This window comes from Ochotona curzoniae, unplaced genomic scaffold (assembly GCF_017591425.1).
Source record: "Ochotona curzoniae isolate NIBS_2020 unplaced genomic scaffold, NIBS_Ocur_1.0 contig_2305, whole genome shotgun sequence".
NCBI classification, from domain to species: Eukaryota; Metazoa; Chordata; class Mammalia; order Lagomorpha; family Ochotonidae; genus Ochotona; species Ochotona curzoniae.
Window position 1 is genome coordinate 299,361 of NW_024465411.1, and position 16,751 is coordinate 316,111.

At 39.2% G+C, this 16,751-nt stretch overlaps 1 protein-coding gene across 1 annotated transcript in view; it reads right to left on the bottom strand.

Moving 5' to 3' along the window:
- LOC121151242 (probable ubiquitin carboxyl-terminal hydrolase FAF-X) overlaps positions 1 to 14,313 on the bottom strand; it is a 135,513-nt gene extending 121,200 nt beyond the window's left edge. Inside the window, 1 exon segment of the mRNA XM_040972517.1 lies at positions 14,251 to 14,313. Within this exon segment, the coding sequence (XP_040828451.1) occupies positions 14,251 to 14,313 (63 nt within the window).
- Positions 14,314 to 16,751: the final 2,438 nt, after the last annotated feature.

The window sequence follows — 16,751 nt, forward strand, 5'->3', positions numbered from 1 at the left end:
TAAAATGAAATGTAATTTAAAAAAAAGAAGAAGAAGAAAGAAAGAAAGAAATTGAACCTGGGAGATCTTTACATACCGGGGAGCTAGCTGGTACAGGGTTAGGCTCAGTCTACATCCTCTACATCAGCCAATGCATGTACCACTGGGTACAGCTGCCTGGTCATTCAACCTGTCAGCCCCGACTCTCAGCAAACTGGTGGATACAGCCACCTAACCCAACCCAGCCTGTCCCCAACCCAGTTCACATGTGTACTGGTGTGTGCTACAGCCTAGTCACTAAACGCTAAAGAATCCTTACCTGGCCTAGCCCCAACCAGGGCCTTCTCTCAAGCCAGCAGGTGTCATGCTTTATATAAGCCCCACCCACCCCACTCCCCAGCTCCTGGTCTCCTGTGCACCTGTGGTGCTATGGCTCTACAATTCCTGATCCCAGCCCCAATTCTCACACATACCAGCAGTAACTTGGGGAGTGAATCACAAGAAGGAAGATCTTCTTCTCTGTCTCTTCTCTCTGTACATCTGCCTTTCCAACACAATAAATAAATCTTAAAAAAAAATCTTATTATAATACATATGAAACAACCAAGTAACAACAGTGCTTTTTAGGAGCCCAAGCACTGTTGTTTTTCATTTCTGCCCAAAAAATTTTGTAAAGATTTATATTTTTATTGGAAGGTCAGATATGCAGAAAGAGAGACAGAAGTTTTCCAACCATGATTCACTCCCCAAGTGGCCACAACAGCTGGAGCTGAGTCAATCGAAAGCCAGGAGCCTCTTCTGTGTCTCCCACGTGGGTGCAGGGTCCCAAGCCTTTGGGCCACGTTCCACTGCTTTCCCAAGCCACAAGCAGGGAGCTGGATGGGAAGCAGGGCTGCTGGAATATGAAGCTCAAGATTAGGACTTCAGCCAGTAGACTACCATGCTGGGGCCTCTGCCAACAAATTTCAACATGAAATCATTTTCCATCTTTACAGGCAAGTAAATGGAGGCAGAAAACGCAAATAAAGGCATAGAAAGCAAAGAGATATATTATCCAAATCAACAGTAAATGGAAAAATGTAATTCAAATTTTAGATTGTTCACCTCCAGACAATGATTTACCAACTATAGATACTCTTGTAATATCATTAGTAATGCTAGTGAAGTAAATTACCAAATAACTCAGAGCAAACCTATTCTCTTTAAGAAATAAAATTAAATATCGCAATATGAGTTAAATTTCCATTCCGATAGACAATGCACAAAAAATGTATGTTCTTCACCTAAATTGTTATCTTTCATATTTGTTGTACACTGTGTAATCTTGATTTTGAGATATTTCCTATTACTTTTTCATTTTAATTCTGTTGTTAATAAAAAATAATTTATGGGTCCTGCGCGGTGGCGCAAGTGGTTAAAGGTCCTCGCCTTGCACGCCCGGGATCCCATATGGGCGCCGGTTCTAATCCCAGCAGCCCCGCTTCCCTTCCAGCTCCCTGCCTGTGGCCCGGGAAAGCAGTCGAGGACGGCCCAAGGCCTTGGGACCCTGCACCCGCGTGGGTGACAGAAATGAAAACTAGTACAGTCATCATGACCAAAGATCCTCAGCAATCCTACTATTTGCTCTTCTTCCAAAGAAAACTTAACTGATTTGTCAGACAAATTTGTGCTTTCATATTTATTGCAGAAATATTTCATGCCTAGCAATGGAAACTTAAGTGTCCATCAGCTGATGAATAGACAAAGTATGCTTGCATAACATATAATGGAATACTATTCAACAATTTAAAAAGAGAGAAAATCTTTTCATCTGTAACAACACAGATGAACACAACGTATTAAACAACATAAGCCAAGCACAGAAAGACAAGTGCCACATTAGGTCCTGTACAAAAAGCTGGCTACAGAACTAATGCAATCTACAGGGTCCAATATGATGACCCATCAGGATCCTATATGTGTACCTGTACCTCTCTTGGCTGATATACTTCCTTCCCATCCAGCTCCCTACCTGTGGCTTGGGAAAGTTGGGAAAGCAAAGACTTGGGACCCTGCACCTATATGGGAGACTGAGAGGAGGCTCCTGGCTCCTGGCATTTTGAATCAGCTCAGTTCTAACCATTGCAGCCATTTGGGGAGTAAAGTAGCAAATACAAGATATTCTCTCTACTCTGTGTAATTCAGCTTTTTCAATAGAAATAAATCCTTTTAATGAAAATGTGTCTTTTTGCTAAAAAGAAAAAAAAGCAAAGTTACTATTTGCACCATAAAGAATTGTTAAATGTTTGAACAGATGGATGTTTATTTTAATATGCTAATATTAAAGCTATCACCTGGCTCACCACAAATACACATAACATTTTGTTGGTTATAATTTGGCGGGAATAGAAAAAGAGAAACTTCCTGTTATATTTTCTTGTCATTATAACTTCTAGTACATGAACTCTCAAATTATCATCTCAAAAATAGAGAAACAATTCCTCTAACTTTGTTTTCTAACATGTTTTCTCAATTTTAAAAAATTAATTTTAAAGTACCACAAATAAGCATCTCCAATGACTTCTAGGTAGTGAAAATCAGTTCAAACATTCTTCTTTCTTGGGCCCGGCAGCGTGGCCTAGTGGCTAAAGTCCTCGTCTTGAACACACCAGGATCCCATATGGGCGTTGGTTCTGATCCCGGCAGCTGCACTTCCCATCCAGCTCCCTGCTTGTAGCCCAGGAAAGCAGTCGAGGACGGCCCAAGGCTTTGGGACCCTGCACCCGCGTGGGAGACCCGGAAGAGGCTCCTGGCTTCGGATCAGCATAGCATTGGCCGTTGCGCTCACTTGGGGAGTGAATCATCGGACCGAAGATCTTCCTCTCTGTCTCTCCTCTCTGTATATCTGACTTTCCAATAAATAAATAAATTTTTTAAAAATTCTCATTTCTGTTATTTAGTAATCTTCTAGGTTTCTACAGCACAACACAAAAAACGAAGTTATTGAACCTTGTCAAAAATTTTAATGTACCAGAGAGACAACAAATAAAAACAGTAGCTGGAACATAAAGGAAACACAGTTTTTACATAGGCATAATAAAGATGAGTATTCTCAAAAAGGATACAGAATTAGGAGAAAAGAACATGAGAATAATCTCTACATCATTAGACTCTGAATCATTAGTTATTAGGGAAATATAAATTAAAACCAAAAGTTATAGTTGCTAAGATGGATACAGTCTAAAGACATGTTATAGCTCTCATAAATTGCTAGTAGGAATGTAATAAGGACAGTTACTTACAACAGTCATTTGTAAACTGCTTAAGTTATATGCATGCCATAACAAGGATTTTTCAGGTAGATATCCACCCAAAGAAAAGTACACTGTGCATGCTCTTAGCTTGTACAAAATATTCAAAAAAAACTGGCACATTAATGTTCTTAGCTTTTTTTTTTTTTTTTGCTAATAATCTCCTACCCAAAATAATTCAAATACCCAATTAAGGAATGAATAATCAAAATGTGGTACATTCATAAATGAATCTTACTAGCCTAAAAAGGTCCATATTACAACATGAATGAATCATAAAACCAAAGAACTGAAGAAGCTAGACAAAAACCTATATATGTAATTTTATGTAAGATATCCAAAAAATGCAAACCCCAAAAAGATTCTACACTGTTAGGAGGGAAAGATTAGAGACTGTCTAGGGCTAAATATAAGATTTGACTGAAAGTAAATAACAGGCATCTATCTGGTAAAGGAATGAAAATACTGTAAGATTTAACATTTTACAATTTCTGAATTCATAAAAAAATTATTACATTGTACACATAAAAGCAGTATATATTATATAAAAATGAATCTAATATGTATATTAACATTAGTAAAGATGTCAAGGTATCCAAGTGAGAAATTCCTTTATAGTTTAATACTCAAAGAAATAACAGAGGATTAATCCTTTAAAGGCCATATACATTTATTTCAAGATGACCATCAGGGTCGCTCCAGAGCCCCACTTCCAAAAAAAAAGCAAACAAACAAAAAAAATTAGAATACATAGACAGAGAACAACAAGGAAAGCTTAGAAGCAGACAGGAAACGGTCAGCGTGGATCCACATATACCTTACTAGGTGGGACACAAAGATTAGTTACTTCTCACTAGGCTATCGAAATTTCTCTGCATACCCCTCCTAAAACTGTTCTGCACCTCAACTGTTGACAAATGCCTGGTTAGAGTTATAAGCCAGTTTAGACTATCCTAAATCTGTTCAATAAAAATTATGCTTCAACACTATAAACTGCTAAATACAAAAATGAAAATAGGGCCCAGCGCGGTGACACAAGTGGTTAAGGTCCTCTCCTTGCACGCCCGGGATCCCATATGGGTGCCGGTTCTATCCCGGCAGCCCCACTTCCCTTCCAGCTCCCTGCTTGTGGCCTGGGAAAGCAGTCGAGGACAGCCCAAAGCTTTGGGAACCTGCACCCGCGTGGGAGACTCGGAAGAGGCTCCTGGCTTCGGATCAACATAGCATTGGCCATTGCGCTCACTTGGGGAGTGAATCATCGGACGGAAGATCTTCCTCTCTGTCTCTCCTCCTCATCCATCTCTGCGGATGCCTTTCCAATGAAAAAATAATAAAAAAATAAATCTTTAAAAAAAATTGAAAATAGACACAAGACTGCTCAATAGTACCCTATAGCCATTTTAAGGAGTATAGCAGCCAGTTGCATATAAACTAAAATTGAAATGTCAATGAAGAAGTCACAGGATGGGGTTAAGAACTTGTGGGTTTTTTTTTTTTTTTAACATACTGGTTACTCAATATCATGTTAGTTAATTGCATAATGTTGTAAACTGTTGTTGATGTTGTGTTGTGACTTTCAATTGATTGGGATGATATCCTGCCAGCTCTACCTTCAGACCAGAGATGGTCTCCCCAAGAAACTGCTGAACTGATCTGGACAATATGATGCTAGACTCTTTGTTTGGTATATGTTTATAAAGAAAGAATTTTGACTGAATTTCAACTGTAATACTGCAACAACATGGATGAATCCACCATAGGGAGGAAGGTACGGGGAAGGGTTAGGGGAATCCTAGAGCCTATGAAACTATGTCACATAATGCAATGTAATTAATAAAAAATACATATATATCATATATATGATTTATTTTTATATAGAATGTACTGCTTTTATGTATAATAACTTTACATATATTTTTATATATTATAGACTTTTAAAATGTATATGGCCTTGAAAGGATATATATATCTTGAAATATATATTTATACATATTTGAAATATATCTTGAAATACATATATATTTTGAAATAATTATAGTGATGGCTGCTATCATGGCCAAATGAGTAAAGCCACAACCTGTGGAGCAGGCTAGTTCCTGCCCTGACTGCTCAACTTCCCTCTCAGCTCCATGTTAATGGCCTGGGAAAAAGCAACACAAAACAACCCAGATATTTGGATTCTGGCACAAATGTGAAAAAAATGAATGACAGTCCTGGCTTGCAGTTTCCACCTGAGTCTGCCCTAGCAATTGGGAGCCATCAGCAGAGTGAACCAGCAGATTGAAAATTTCACTGTCTCTGTGCAGCTATGACTTGCAAATAACAAATCTTAAAAATCAACCACAATATACCTTCTACAGTAATAACAAAAAACTATAAAATTTAATCTGTTGAGGGGTGGGAATTTAGGAGGGAATCTCAACCTTTATGAAATTGTAACACATAATTCAAAACTCAAAATAAAAATGGATTTTTAAAAAGCTATAAAATGTATTTGTGAAGTAAGCAAAACTAAAAGTTGAACTTCACTGATAGCCATTTTCAAAAATCAAAACTCCTATTACAAATATCTCATTAAAATGCCTAATAACCAATATTCACAAGAAATATTTATTAAGATACAGAAAATGAATTTAAAGATCCTAGAATGAAAAGGATCCACAGAAATTTTCCTTCACCATTGCCACTAATAAGAAGCAATCATTTAAGACAACAAAATACATTCCAATAATAACAAAGACAAAATATACTCTCAAAGTACACATTTTTGTGTACTGTAAGATTCCCAAGTAACATTTCCTTGAAATTTAGCTAAAGTTCATTAAGGTTTAGTACAAAACAAAGTAGAAACAAGATGACAAATACAACTCCATGCAAATATTACACAGTTTTGGAAAAAAGTGTAAAACACATCAATTTTAATTTTCAGGCCTAAAATAGACATTGTAATCCTACCCTTGAAACATAAACTGAAAACACTTTATGTTTTCATTCTTTCCAAACACTGCAGCAAGAAAGTTTAAATTATGAATGTTAAAATTATATTTGATAAAAGAACACTAAATCCTCTTTGAATCAACCATTCGTAAGAGGTCAATACTATAGTTTTGTAAAGTTCAATGGTATAGAACAGTATGGTCTGTTTTGAAAGTTTTTAAGAATACAGCACCTCTACTTTTGCATGAGTTTATGGGTAACTACAGGCCAACATTCACAAGCCAAAAAGAGAATCATAATGTTTGCTAATCAACATAATTCATTTTCCTTAAAAGAGAAGATACACAAGCCTTATATGGATTTAGAAGATGAATATTTTTTTCCAGTAAAAGAATGCTTCTAAATATTTATGGTTTACGAATCTGTACCTTTAAGCCATCCCTCTGAACCAATTAACATCTACAGAAGAATCCTCAACAGTGGAAAAACAAAGAAACAAACAAGGAACATCATGATAAAATTAATCACACAGAACCTTTGATACAATACTCTTTTTAAAAATTTCACTGTCCATGATATATGACAAAATGGTATCACAATTTCTGAAGTTTCCTGCAAATTGATACTAAGTTCTGTCTGAATAATAAGAACATTATAGAAATAATTATAGAATTATTATAATTATAGAATATAAGTATTCTATAATTATAATAATTATAGTATTATTATAATGATTATAGAATAATAATTATAGAATAATAAGAACATTATAGAAAATATTAATGGTTTATTTCCAAGTTATATCACATAGGATAAAAAATTATTGCATCATCACCAGAATTAGAGTTTATTACCACTATTTTGTATAAAGAAAACGAAAAAGATGATATAGTCAAGGTAAGTTTGGAATTTACTTCATGTCACCATTAAATAAACGGTAGGAGATGCAGGAAGGCAAAAACTAGGTTTAAAAGTGGGAAATTTTTAGAAGGTAGGGAAAAGGAATACAGTCGGGCTTAGCTTTGAGTTAAATCACCCCATCTGCGTAATAGCGTTTAGAGTCAGCAATACGGCTGATAAAATACAGGAAGAGGGCAACGGGCAGTTACTCAATAGTATTCCACCTGACATTATATGAAATAGACAAATAAGACGGATTTGGGGAAAGGAGTCAGAAAAAGAGCCATTTTTCTCTCTGCAATGTTTAGTCCACAGATACTACTATGACTCACCGGCAAAAAAAAAAAAAAAATGCGATCACACATTGCTACTGGTTGCTTTACCAGTCGCTAGTGCGACTACAAAACAGGCAAATCTAACCAGAATTAGACAGGAGATTGAGCTTACCACTTTACCTCCCGGTCCTTGGCATACAGCGACCCGCTCACTTTTTCCCTTCTTTCTTGTGGTGTGGCACTCAACCTCACAGCTCCTCTCGTCGTCTTGGACCTAGCCCGTTACTGACTCCTACACGAGGCGGTTAGATGGCTGCCACCGGTTAGAGGGGCAGCTGGGAAGAGAAACTCCCTCAGGACAGAGTTCTGTATGGATATATCTATCAATGTACCTGCATTACACAATCCAGACTGGTGTAATTTGGGAAAACAAAGGAGCCGTTAAGAATCTAATATGGCTGACTCTGCCAAAAGAAAAACAAAAAACGGCAACTACTCGGTGACCTTAGCGGCCTAAACTCCCGTCAGCCCCCGCGACACTGGAATCAGGAAATCTTCCGTTAAAGCCTCCAAGCCCCGCCTCTACCCTCTGTGTCTTTTGCTCTTAAATTCTCCTCCTCCCTTCTTTTTCTCCTTCCCTTTTCCATCCTGTTTTTACTTACGCCTGAGCCCGGAAACCCCCCAGGTCGGATATCGTAGTGTTCTGCCCAGTCGCTTGAGTCTTTGAAAAAGCCTGAGTGAAGACCCAGAAAAAGTGCATTGGCTTGAGCCAACCAAATAGTACAATTTTCCAGCAATCCTATGCCTATGCTGGTGTCTGTGTAATTACAGAAATGCTTCTAGTACAGATTGAATACTGCTGAGCCTAGTAGCTAAAATCCTCACTCTGAACACACCAGGATCCCATATGGGCGCCGGTTCTAATCCTGGCAGCTCCACTTCCCATCCAGCTCCCTGCCTGTGACCTGGGAAAGCAGTGGAGGATGGCCCAAAACCTTAGGACCCTGCACCCATGTGGGAGACCTGGAAGAGGCTTCTGCCTCCTGGCTTCATCAACATAGCTCTGGCCATTGTGGCCACTTTGAAAGTGAGCCAACAGGTCTGGCGGCGTGGCCTAGTGGGTTAAGTCTTTGTCTTGAACACACCTGGGATCCCATATGGACACCAGTTCTAATCCCGGCAGCTCCACTTCCATCCAGCTCCCTGCCTGTGGCCTGGGAAAGCAGTTGAGGACGGCCCAAGGCTTTGGGACCCTGCACCCGCGTGGGAGACCCAGAAGAGGCTCCTGGCTTCGGGTCAGTGCAGCACCAGCACTTGGGGCCGCTTGGGGCCGCTTGGGGAGTGAGCTAGTGGACAAAAGATCTTTCTCAGTGTGTCTGCTACTCTGTAATCTGACTTTCCAGTGTAAACAAGCAAGTAAGTAAAAAAGTAAGCCTTTTTTTAAGAAGAAATTGGTACAACTTGGAGGCATTAGCTTTTATTTTTCCTATCTTGTGTTCATGGGACCAACATTATCTGATTCGTAACCATATCACGATTTCAGTTTTCCTTAGTGGCCCATACATTGCTCATTTAACACTTAATATTTGTTTCTATTAAAAATATATAGGAAGATATCACACTTAGATGATTTAATGAGCATGTTACACAATTCTGTTTTGAAGTACGTAATAAAGCTTTCTTCCGTTAATCTTTAAGAGAGATTTTTATCTTTTTTTGTTTTTTGTTGTTGTAATTTTCCATGGTACAGGTTTTGTACGTAATATATTCTCCTCTCCACCTCCCTTTCTTCCTTAAGACTAATTTTTTAAAATAATGTTCTTTCCTTTTATATTCCAGGACAAAGCAAATTTCAAAACACATTCACTAGTCACTATGTCAACATTTTTAAAGGGAGATAAATTCATGGTGTACTTAATTGTTAGTTTACATATTTTTCTGCTATAAAATATTCACAGAATAAAATGGATTGTCATTTTTTCATAGGAGGTATTTTTGATCTAGCACAATAGTCTAGTGGCTAAATCCTCACCTTGCATGTGCCAGATCTCATATGGGTACTGATTCATGTCTTAGATGCTTTACTTCCCATCCAGCTCCCTGCTTGAGGCCTGGAAAAGCAGTAGAAGATGGCTCAAAACCTTGGGGCCCTGCACTGGTGTAAAGACCTAGAAGAAATTCTGACTCCTGACTTTGAATCAGTTCAGGCCTGGCTATTGTTGAGACTCAGGGAGTAAACCAGGAGATGAAAAATCTTTCTGTCTTTCCTTCTCTCTAAGGATCTGGCTTTCAAACAAAAATGAATACATCTTTTTAGAAAAAAAAAATGGATTTATAACACATTTATTTTATTAATTCATTTTGTCCCCACATATAACAATAATTCACACCTAGTTGTTTCTTTGTTCTTTGTTTTAATGGCAAACATGAGGAATGACTTTAGTCTGTAAGCATTTAACCCTTTCTTGCTTAAGTAAGGGAGTTTTGGAGGAATACTTTTTTGTTGGTGTTTCTTGTTTCTATAATGGAAACATACTTCTGTTCCTAACATAAAGCACATTTCACTGATGCATAAACTTCTGAGTAGGCCAGAGTAACATTATTCATTGATTATATGTGTGAAGATATAAAAATATAAATGGAGAATAAATATACTTTTGTTTCTGTTTCTAGGTTTCACACCATAAAATTATACTGTCAGAAATGTCATTTGGCTATACTAAACCTCTCTAAACCTAGATAAGTTCTCTGTTGCATTATGTATATGTGAAACTGTATTCCTCATTAAAAGAATGTTGTGGGCCCGGCGCGGTGGCGCAAGTGGTTAAGTCCTCGTCTTGCACGCCCGGGATCCCATATGGGCGCCGGTTCTAATCCCGGCAGCCCCGCTTCCCTTCCAGCTCCCTGCCTGTGGCCTGGGAAAGCAGTCGAGGACGGCCCAAAGCTTTGGGAACCTGCACCTGCGTGGGAGACCTGGAGGAGGCTCCTGGCTTCGGATCGGCGTAGTATCGACCCGTTGAGATCACTTGGGGAGTGAATCATCGGACGGAAGATCTTCCTCTCTGTCTCTCCTCTCTGTATGTCTGCCTTTCCAATAAAAATAAATCTTTAAAAAAAAAAAAAAAGAATATTGTGAGAATATTCTGCCCTATACATATTATTTTTAAAACAACTGCCTCTAGTATTTCTGAAAGAGGACAAGCAATGTTAATTTCTTCCTATGCTAATGTCTCCTTTTATTTTTTGTCTCTTCCTATCGTCCACATATTTTCCACTCTATTTTTATTCTACTTTCCATATCAAAGCTATCACCTCTTCCTGGGCACCTGGGTTGCATCAAGTCCAGCTATGAGGTAACTTTATTTAATAAATCTGAAAACGGTTTAACAATTCATTGAGTACTCTAATGAAAATGTGTGGATTTTTAAAAGATGTTTCTTGGTATTAGTGTTATGATGCTAGTTGGTAAGTCATATCCTGCCACACTACTGTCTTGTATGAGCAGTGGTTCATGTTTAGAATGCCAAATCCAAGTCCTTGACAATGGCCTGGGCAAAGCATCGGAAATGACTCAAGAATTTGGATATCTACCATGCATAAGGGGTACCTGGATAAAACGCCTGGCTCAGTGGAAGCTATTGTAGCCATCTGGTGAATGAACCAGTGGAAAGACTATTCCCTTTCTCTGTCTCCTTCTCCTTCCCCCTTTCATTGTAAATTTAATCTTAAAATGAATAATTCTTTTAAAATTATTTTCATTTTCCACTAATAATTTCTTATTTTAAGTCCTGATAGATAACTCAAGACTTCAGTGTTCCAGGATTCTCTTACTTGGCCAATATAACCAATCTTTTTACCTTAAATTTAGCTGTGAATTATTTGTTCAAGAAAAATTATCATTAATGCGGTCTCCATGGTATAAGGTAGATAAAGAACTTCTGATGAACAGTGCTGTTCTAATCCAACCAGCTAAAAGTAGAGACTTGGAAAAACATTACTTAAGTTTCTTTCATATGTAACATCACTCACTCACTCTATTAACAAGTCAATGATTATGTAGCATATGGCAAATTATACATCAATTTAAAGCATGAAAACTTGGATGTCATATTGGAGATCTTCTTTAATCACATAATAACAGACAAAAGAGAGAGATAGATTTGGGAATAAAATATAATATAAACATAAAAACATTCTCATAAGCACTTTGAGTAGATTTAATTATTATCTTTTTGTAATGATACAAGAACCACAGCAAGAAAACCCTAAATCTTTAGTTAACAAAGAATGCACTGTTTGAAATCTTCTAATTTTCTCATAACTTTTTATGACAAATTCTCTGTTTTTTCACACAAAAGATGATTTTTATTAAAAATTTGACTGAGGGTTTTTCTGTGAATATTTTTCAAATGATGTGGTTATTTATTTGAAAGAGTTATCGAGGGAGACACAAAAAAGATAAATTCTGTATTTTGATCTTCTCTTAAATTGTTGTAGGCCAGGCCAAAACAAGTAGGCACTAGCATCATCTGTCTTCCACCATGGTGGCAAAGGTCCATTTACTTGGGCCTTCATTGTTTTTCCAAGTGCAATATCAGGGAAGTAATTCTGAAGTGGAGCATGAAGTGCTTAAAGTGGGACAACTAAGTGATGTCAGCTTTAATGGTTGTGGCTTTAACCTATTGACCCACGATATTTGCTTGCCCCTCCGATTTTAGCAGCTAGATGGATATGTCAAAGAAACTTTGTGAGACTGACCTACTGCATTTTGGTGTTATATCAAAGGATGTTATGTTTCTTTCCGATCTGTGACAACAGAACACAAAATATATTAACTCCATAAGTGAGATTAGTATCTTTGGAACTAACTACTTTTTTTCTTCTTTTTAAAAGATTTATTTTTATTTTTTTTTTTATTGGAAAGGCAGATATACAAAGAGGAGAGACAGAGAGGAAGATCTTCCATCCGATGATTCACTCCCTAAGTGAGCGCAACGGGCCCGCCGATGCTATGCCGATCCGAAGTCAGGAGCCTCTTCCAGGTCTCCCACGCGGGTGCAGGGTCCCAAAGCTTTGGGCCGTCCTCGACTGCTTTCCCAGGCCACAGGCAGGGAGCTGGAAGGGAAGCGGGGCTGCTGGGATAGAACCGCTGTCCATATGGGATCCCAGGCGTGCAAGGTGAGGACCCACTTGCGCCACCGCGCCGGGCCCGGAATTAACTACTTTCAACTGTAGATGTCTATACTTAAGAGTAGTGGTATAATTTCTATTTTTGTTTTAGTTTGTTGCAATTTGTGCTGTTTTAGTTTTTTCTCTTTCCTCTACTTTCCATAGCATGAATGTTTTATATGCATTGCAAAGCTAAGCTTTTACTGTGAAGCAAATGTATATACTTATTGTGCTAATGTGGGAAAAATAGAGAGATTTTGAAGATAGGTTATGACACAAGAAGAAATTTCCTTTTACATAATATAGTTTATTCTTCCATGTGTATAATAGTATTTGGTGCATATATACACTAATATTGAGTGGATATATGTTTATAATTATTATGTTCTCTTATTAATTGGACACCTTATTAATCTAGACTCTTTCTTTATCTTATTACCATTTTAATTTAATCTATTTGAAATTAGTATAGCTAAGCCTGATTAATTTTGGCTTCCATTTGCTGGGTGTATCTTTTTCCAATCTGTCACTTTTTATTTATTTTAAATTTTTTTAATGTTTGGGCCTGGTGTCATGGCCTAGCGGCTAAAGTCCTCGCCCTGAACATAACGGGATCCCATATGGGTGTCGGTTCTGGTCCCGACAGCCCTACTTCCCATCCAGCTCCCTGTCTGTGGCCTGGGAAAGCAGTTAAGGATGGCCTGATGCTTTGGGATCCTGCACTCGTGTGAGAGACCTAGAAGAATTTCCTGGCTCCTGGCTTCAGATCAGCACAGCACCAGCCCTTGCACTCACTTGGGGAGTAAATCATGAGATGGAAGATCTTTCTCTCTATATCTTCTCTCTGTATATCTGACTTTGTAATAAAAATAAATAAATCTTTAAAAAATGAATAAATTTATTTTTATTTTTAAAGATTTATTTATTTTTATCGGAAAGAGGAGAGACAGAGAGGACGCTGTTCTGTCTACTGATTCACTCTCCAAGCAACAACTGGAGCTGATCTGAAGCCAGGAGCCAGGAAACTCTTCTGGGTCTCCCGTGTGGGTACAGGGTTTCAAGGCTTTGGCCCATGCTCAACTGCTTTCCCAGACCACAGGCAGGGAGCTGGATGGGAAGCATAGCTGCCAGTACTAGAACCAGTACCTATAGGGGATCCTGGCACATGGAAGGTAAGGAACTTAGCTTCTATGCTACTGTGCCAGGTTCCACTTTTTATTTTGAATGTATCTTTTATGAAGTCAGTATATGGTGGATTTTTGTTGTTGTTATTCTGTTGAAAATATTAGGTTCCCTGTCCTGCTATTAGGATAACTATTCAACTGAATAAGTTTTCTGTGAACTCTCAGATGTATTTATTTGAATATTAGAGTTACAGACAAAAAGAGAGAGAGAGAAATCATACATCTAATGTTTGATTCTTCAGATGACTAAAAGAGAAGGCTAAAGCTAGGGGTATGATCTGCATCTCCCATATGGGTGGGAGAAGCTGAAGTACCTGAATTTCCTTTTGTTACTGTGTGCTAAGGAGTTGATTAGCACTTGTTAAGCTGAGCACCTACAGGAAATGGGCTTGTGGCTGAAAGCACCTGGTCTAATTAGACTCAGCTGTACCCAATATGCACTAATGAGGGTGTGGGGGAAAGAATAAAGAAGAAGTTGGTGAACCGGCAATTGGAGTGCCTTCGGAGGCTAATTACTCTGAGGTCATCCCCTCCCACTTGAATCTCCCGCATGGGATAGATGAAGTCCAAATCCCTCATCGCAGAGCCCGATGTCACCAGAACAACAGCCAGGAGCCCTGAGCGGTCTACAGAAACAGAAGAACCATAAGCTTCCTCCAAGACCAGGGAGAAGAGCTTTCTCTGGTCCTTGTTTAGTTCCAGTGCTGGATCCCCACCCTCTCTTGCAGTGACCATCAGGGCTGCCCTGGAGCCCCACAAAACAAAACAAACACCACCACCAACAACAAAACATTAATTAAAATGGAGAACAAGGAAAGCTTAGAATTAGACAGAAATCTATCAGTAGGGATTCACACATACCTTATTTGGTAGGACATGAAAATATACAACCCCTAACTAGGGTATGGAGGATTCCTCTGCACACCCCTCCCAACAGTGTTCTATGCCTCAACGGGTGTCACATGTCTTGCTAAAGGTATAAGCCAGTATAGACTATCCTAAAATCTGCCAAGTTCAGTAAAATTATGCTTCAACACAATAAACTGGTAAAAAATGAAAATAGACATGAGATAGCTGAATGGTATCTTATAGCCAATTTAAGGTAGATAGAAGCCAGTTGTATACAAGCTACAATTGAAATGTTAATAAAGTAGTCTCAGGTTGCAGTTAAGAACTCACATTCTCTAACATATCAGTCAATACAATGTTAATTAACCCCATTATGTTGGAAACTGTTGTTGATGTTATGTTATGGGATTTGATTAGTTGGAATGATAATCTGCCAGCTGTGTCTCCAGACCAGAGTTGGTCTCCCCAAGAACCTGTTGAATTCAGCTGGGCAATAAGATACTGGACACTATGCAAGGCACATGCTTGCATTGAAAGAAATATGACTGGATTTGAACTGTAACACTGAAATAAGGTGGAGCAATCCACCATAGTGGGAGGGAGAGGGGAGAAGAAGGGGGAACATCAGAGCCTATGAAACGTTATAAAATGAAATGCAATTTAAAAAAGTAAAAAAAAAAAAAAGTAGGTGAAAGTCATGAGAGGAGGCAATAAAAGGAGGCTTCAGAGAGAGCTGAGGGAGAAACTTCCACCATCACTGGTTTCCTGTTGGTGCTTCATCCCTGCTGGCTGGAGCATTTTGTTACTTTTCTCAAAGACCTTAGTAGGAAGCTGGCTCATGTACTGGAGGTGGAGCAGCCAGTACATGAATTGGTGTCCATATAAAATGGTAACAACAGATGCGGTCAGTTGCTTTACACAACAGACCACAAAACCATTCCCCCTGTCAACCTTTCACAATCTTTTGACTTTTCCTCTTAGAAAAAAAAAGTGGAATAGAGTTTGTCCTTGGGGCTTGAATATACATACTTCCCAGTATTGTGGCAGCTGCTGGGAGCACTGAGTCACAGTAGCAAATGGTGGGTGACTCTCGGGCTTGCCTGGGTCCAAGAATGTTCTCCTTTCACAGCAAATACACTACAAGGGGATCTTCACAGCCCAGATTCCTGGCCCCACCCACTTCCACCATCTTGAGGTGGTCATATGAGTTTGTCCTTGGGGTTTGGATGGATAGACTTCCTGGCAGCATGGGGGACTCTGAGCCAGATCAGACTCAATACTTGGAGCCCTAGCCTCTAACCCCAGCCACCCTTGCCAAGCGGTGGATAAATACATTGCCACCCAGCAGTGAGCTCTGGGTTCTTGAGGAAATGGAATTACAGCCTAGTGATATCCATGGATAAAGCTACCGTACATGTAGTTCAGGAGTGAATCCTGCAGGACTTCCAACAGCAGGTCCACTGAACTTGCAGGTAAGCAAGGGGACTGAGAACTTGGAGTAGGCTTGGTTTAGAGGGCAGAGACCAGAAAATCTGTATAGGTCAGACCAGTGCACCAGACCACATGGGAATCCTGACTAGGGCTTGTTAGCATGGAACAGTGCTGTCAATCATACACCAGTCCACAATGAAAGTCATAGCTGGTGAACTGTCTTTCTGTCAGCATGCTGATGGGTCAGATTAGGCAGGGTCATGTCACTAAACATAAGAGAACATGAGAGAACCAGGTATGGGGGTAGATTATGTAGAAGGTATGTGGACCCAACCCTGAGGAAAATACAAGTCCTACTTGGCTCAAAAGTTGGAGTGATGATGGGCTGAGCTAGATGTGACCAGGGAACTGACCAACACTCAGGCCAGACTGAGAATTGGCTGGGCAGGTCCAGGTAGCTACCCCTGCACATATATCATAAAATAGGCTATGGGGCAGGCCAGTATGTAAGATACATCAGCTCATTCAAACGCCAAGAAGGAGTGGCAGGCTATTCTGGGCAAGGGCCTAGTACCCAGTAACATACGTGAGATCTGGTCTGGCACTGGGCCTAGTGGGGGATCCTGGGAAAATCCCTTATTGGGTCATAAGACCCACTGCTGAGCACATGGTCCAGGCCTTGTGGTCCAGCAAGCTGGGCAAGGTAGTCCCAACTGATGACAAATGTGTGGATTGAT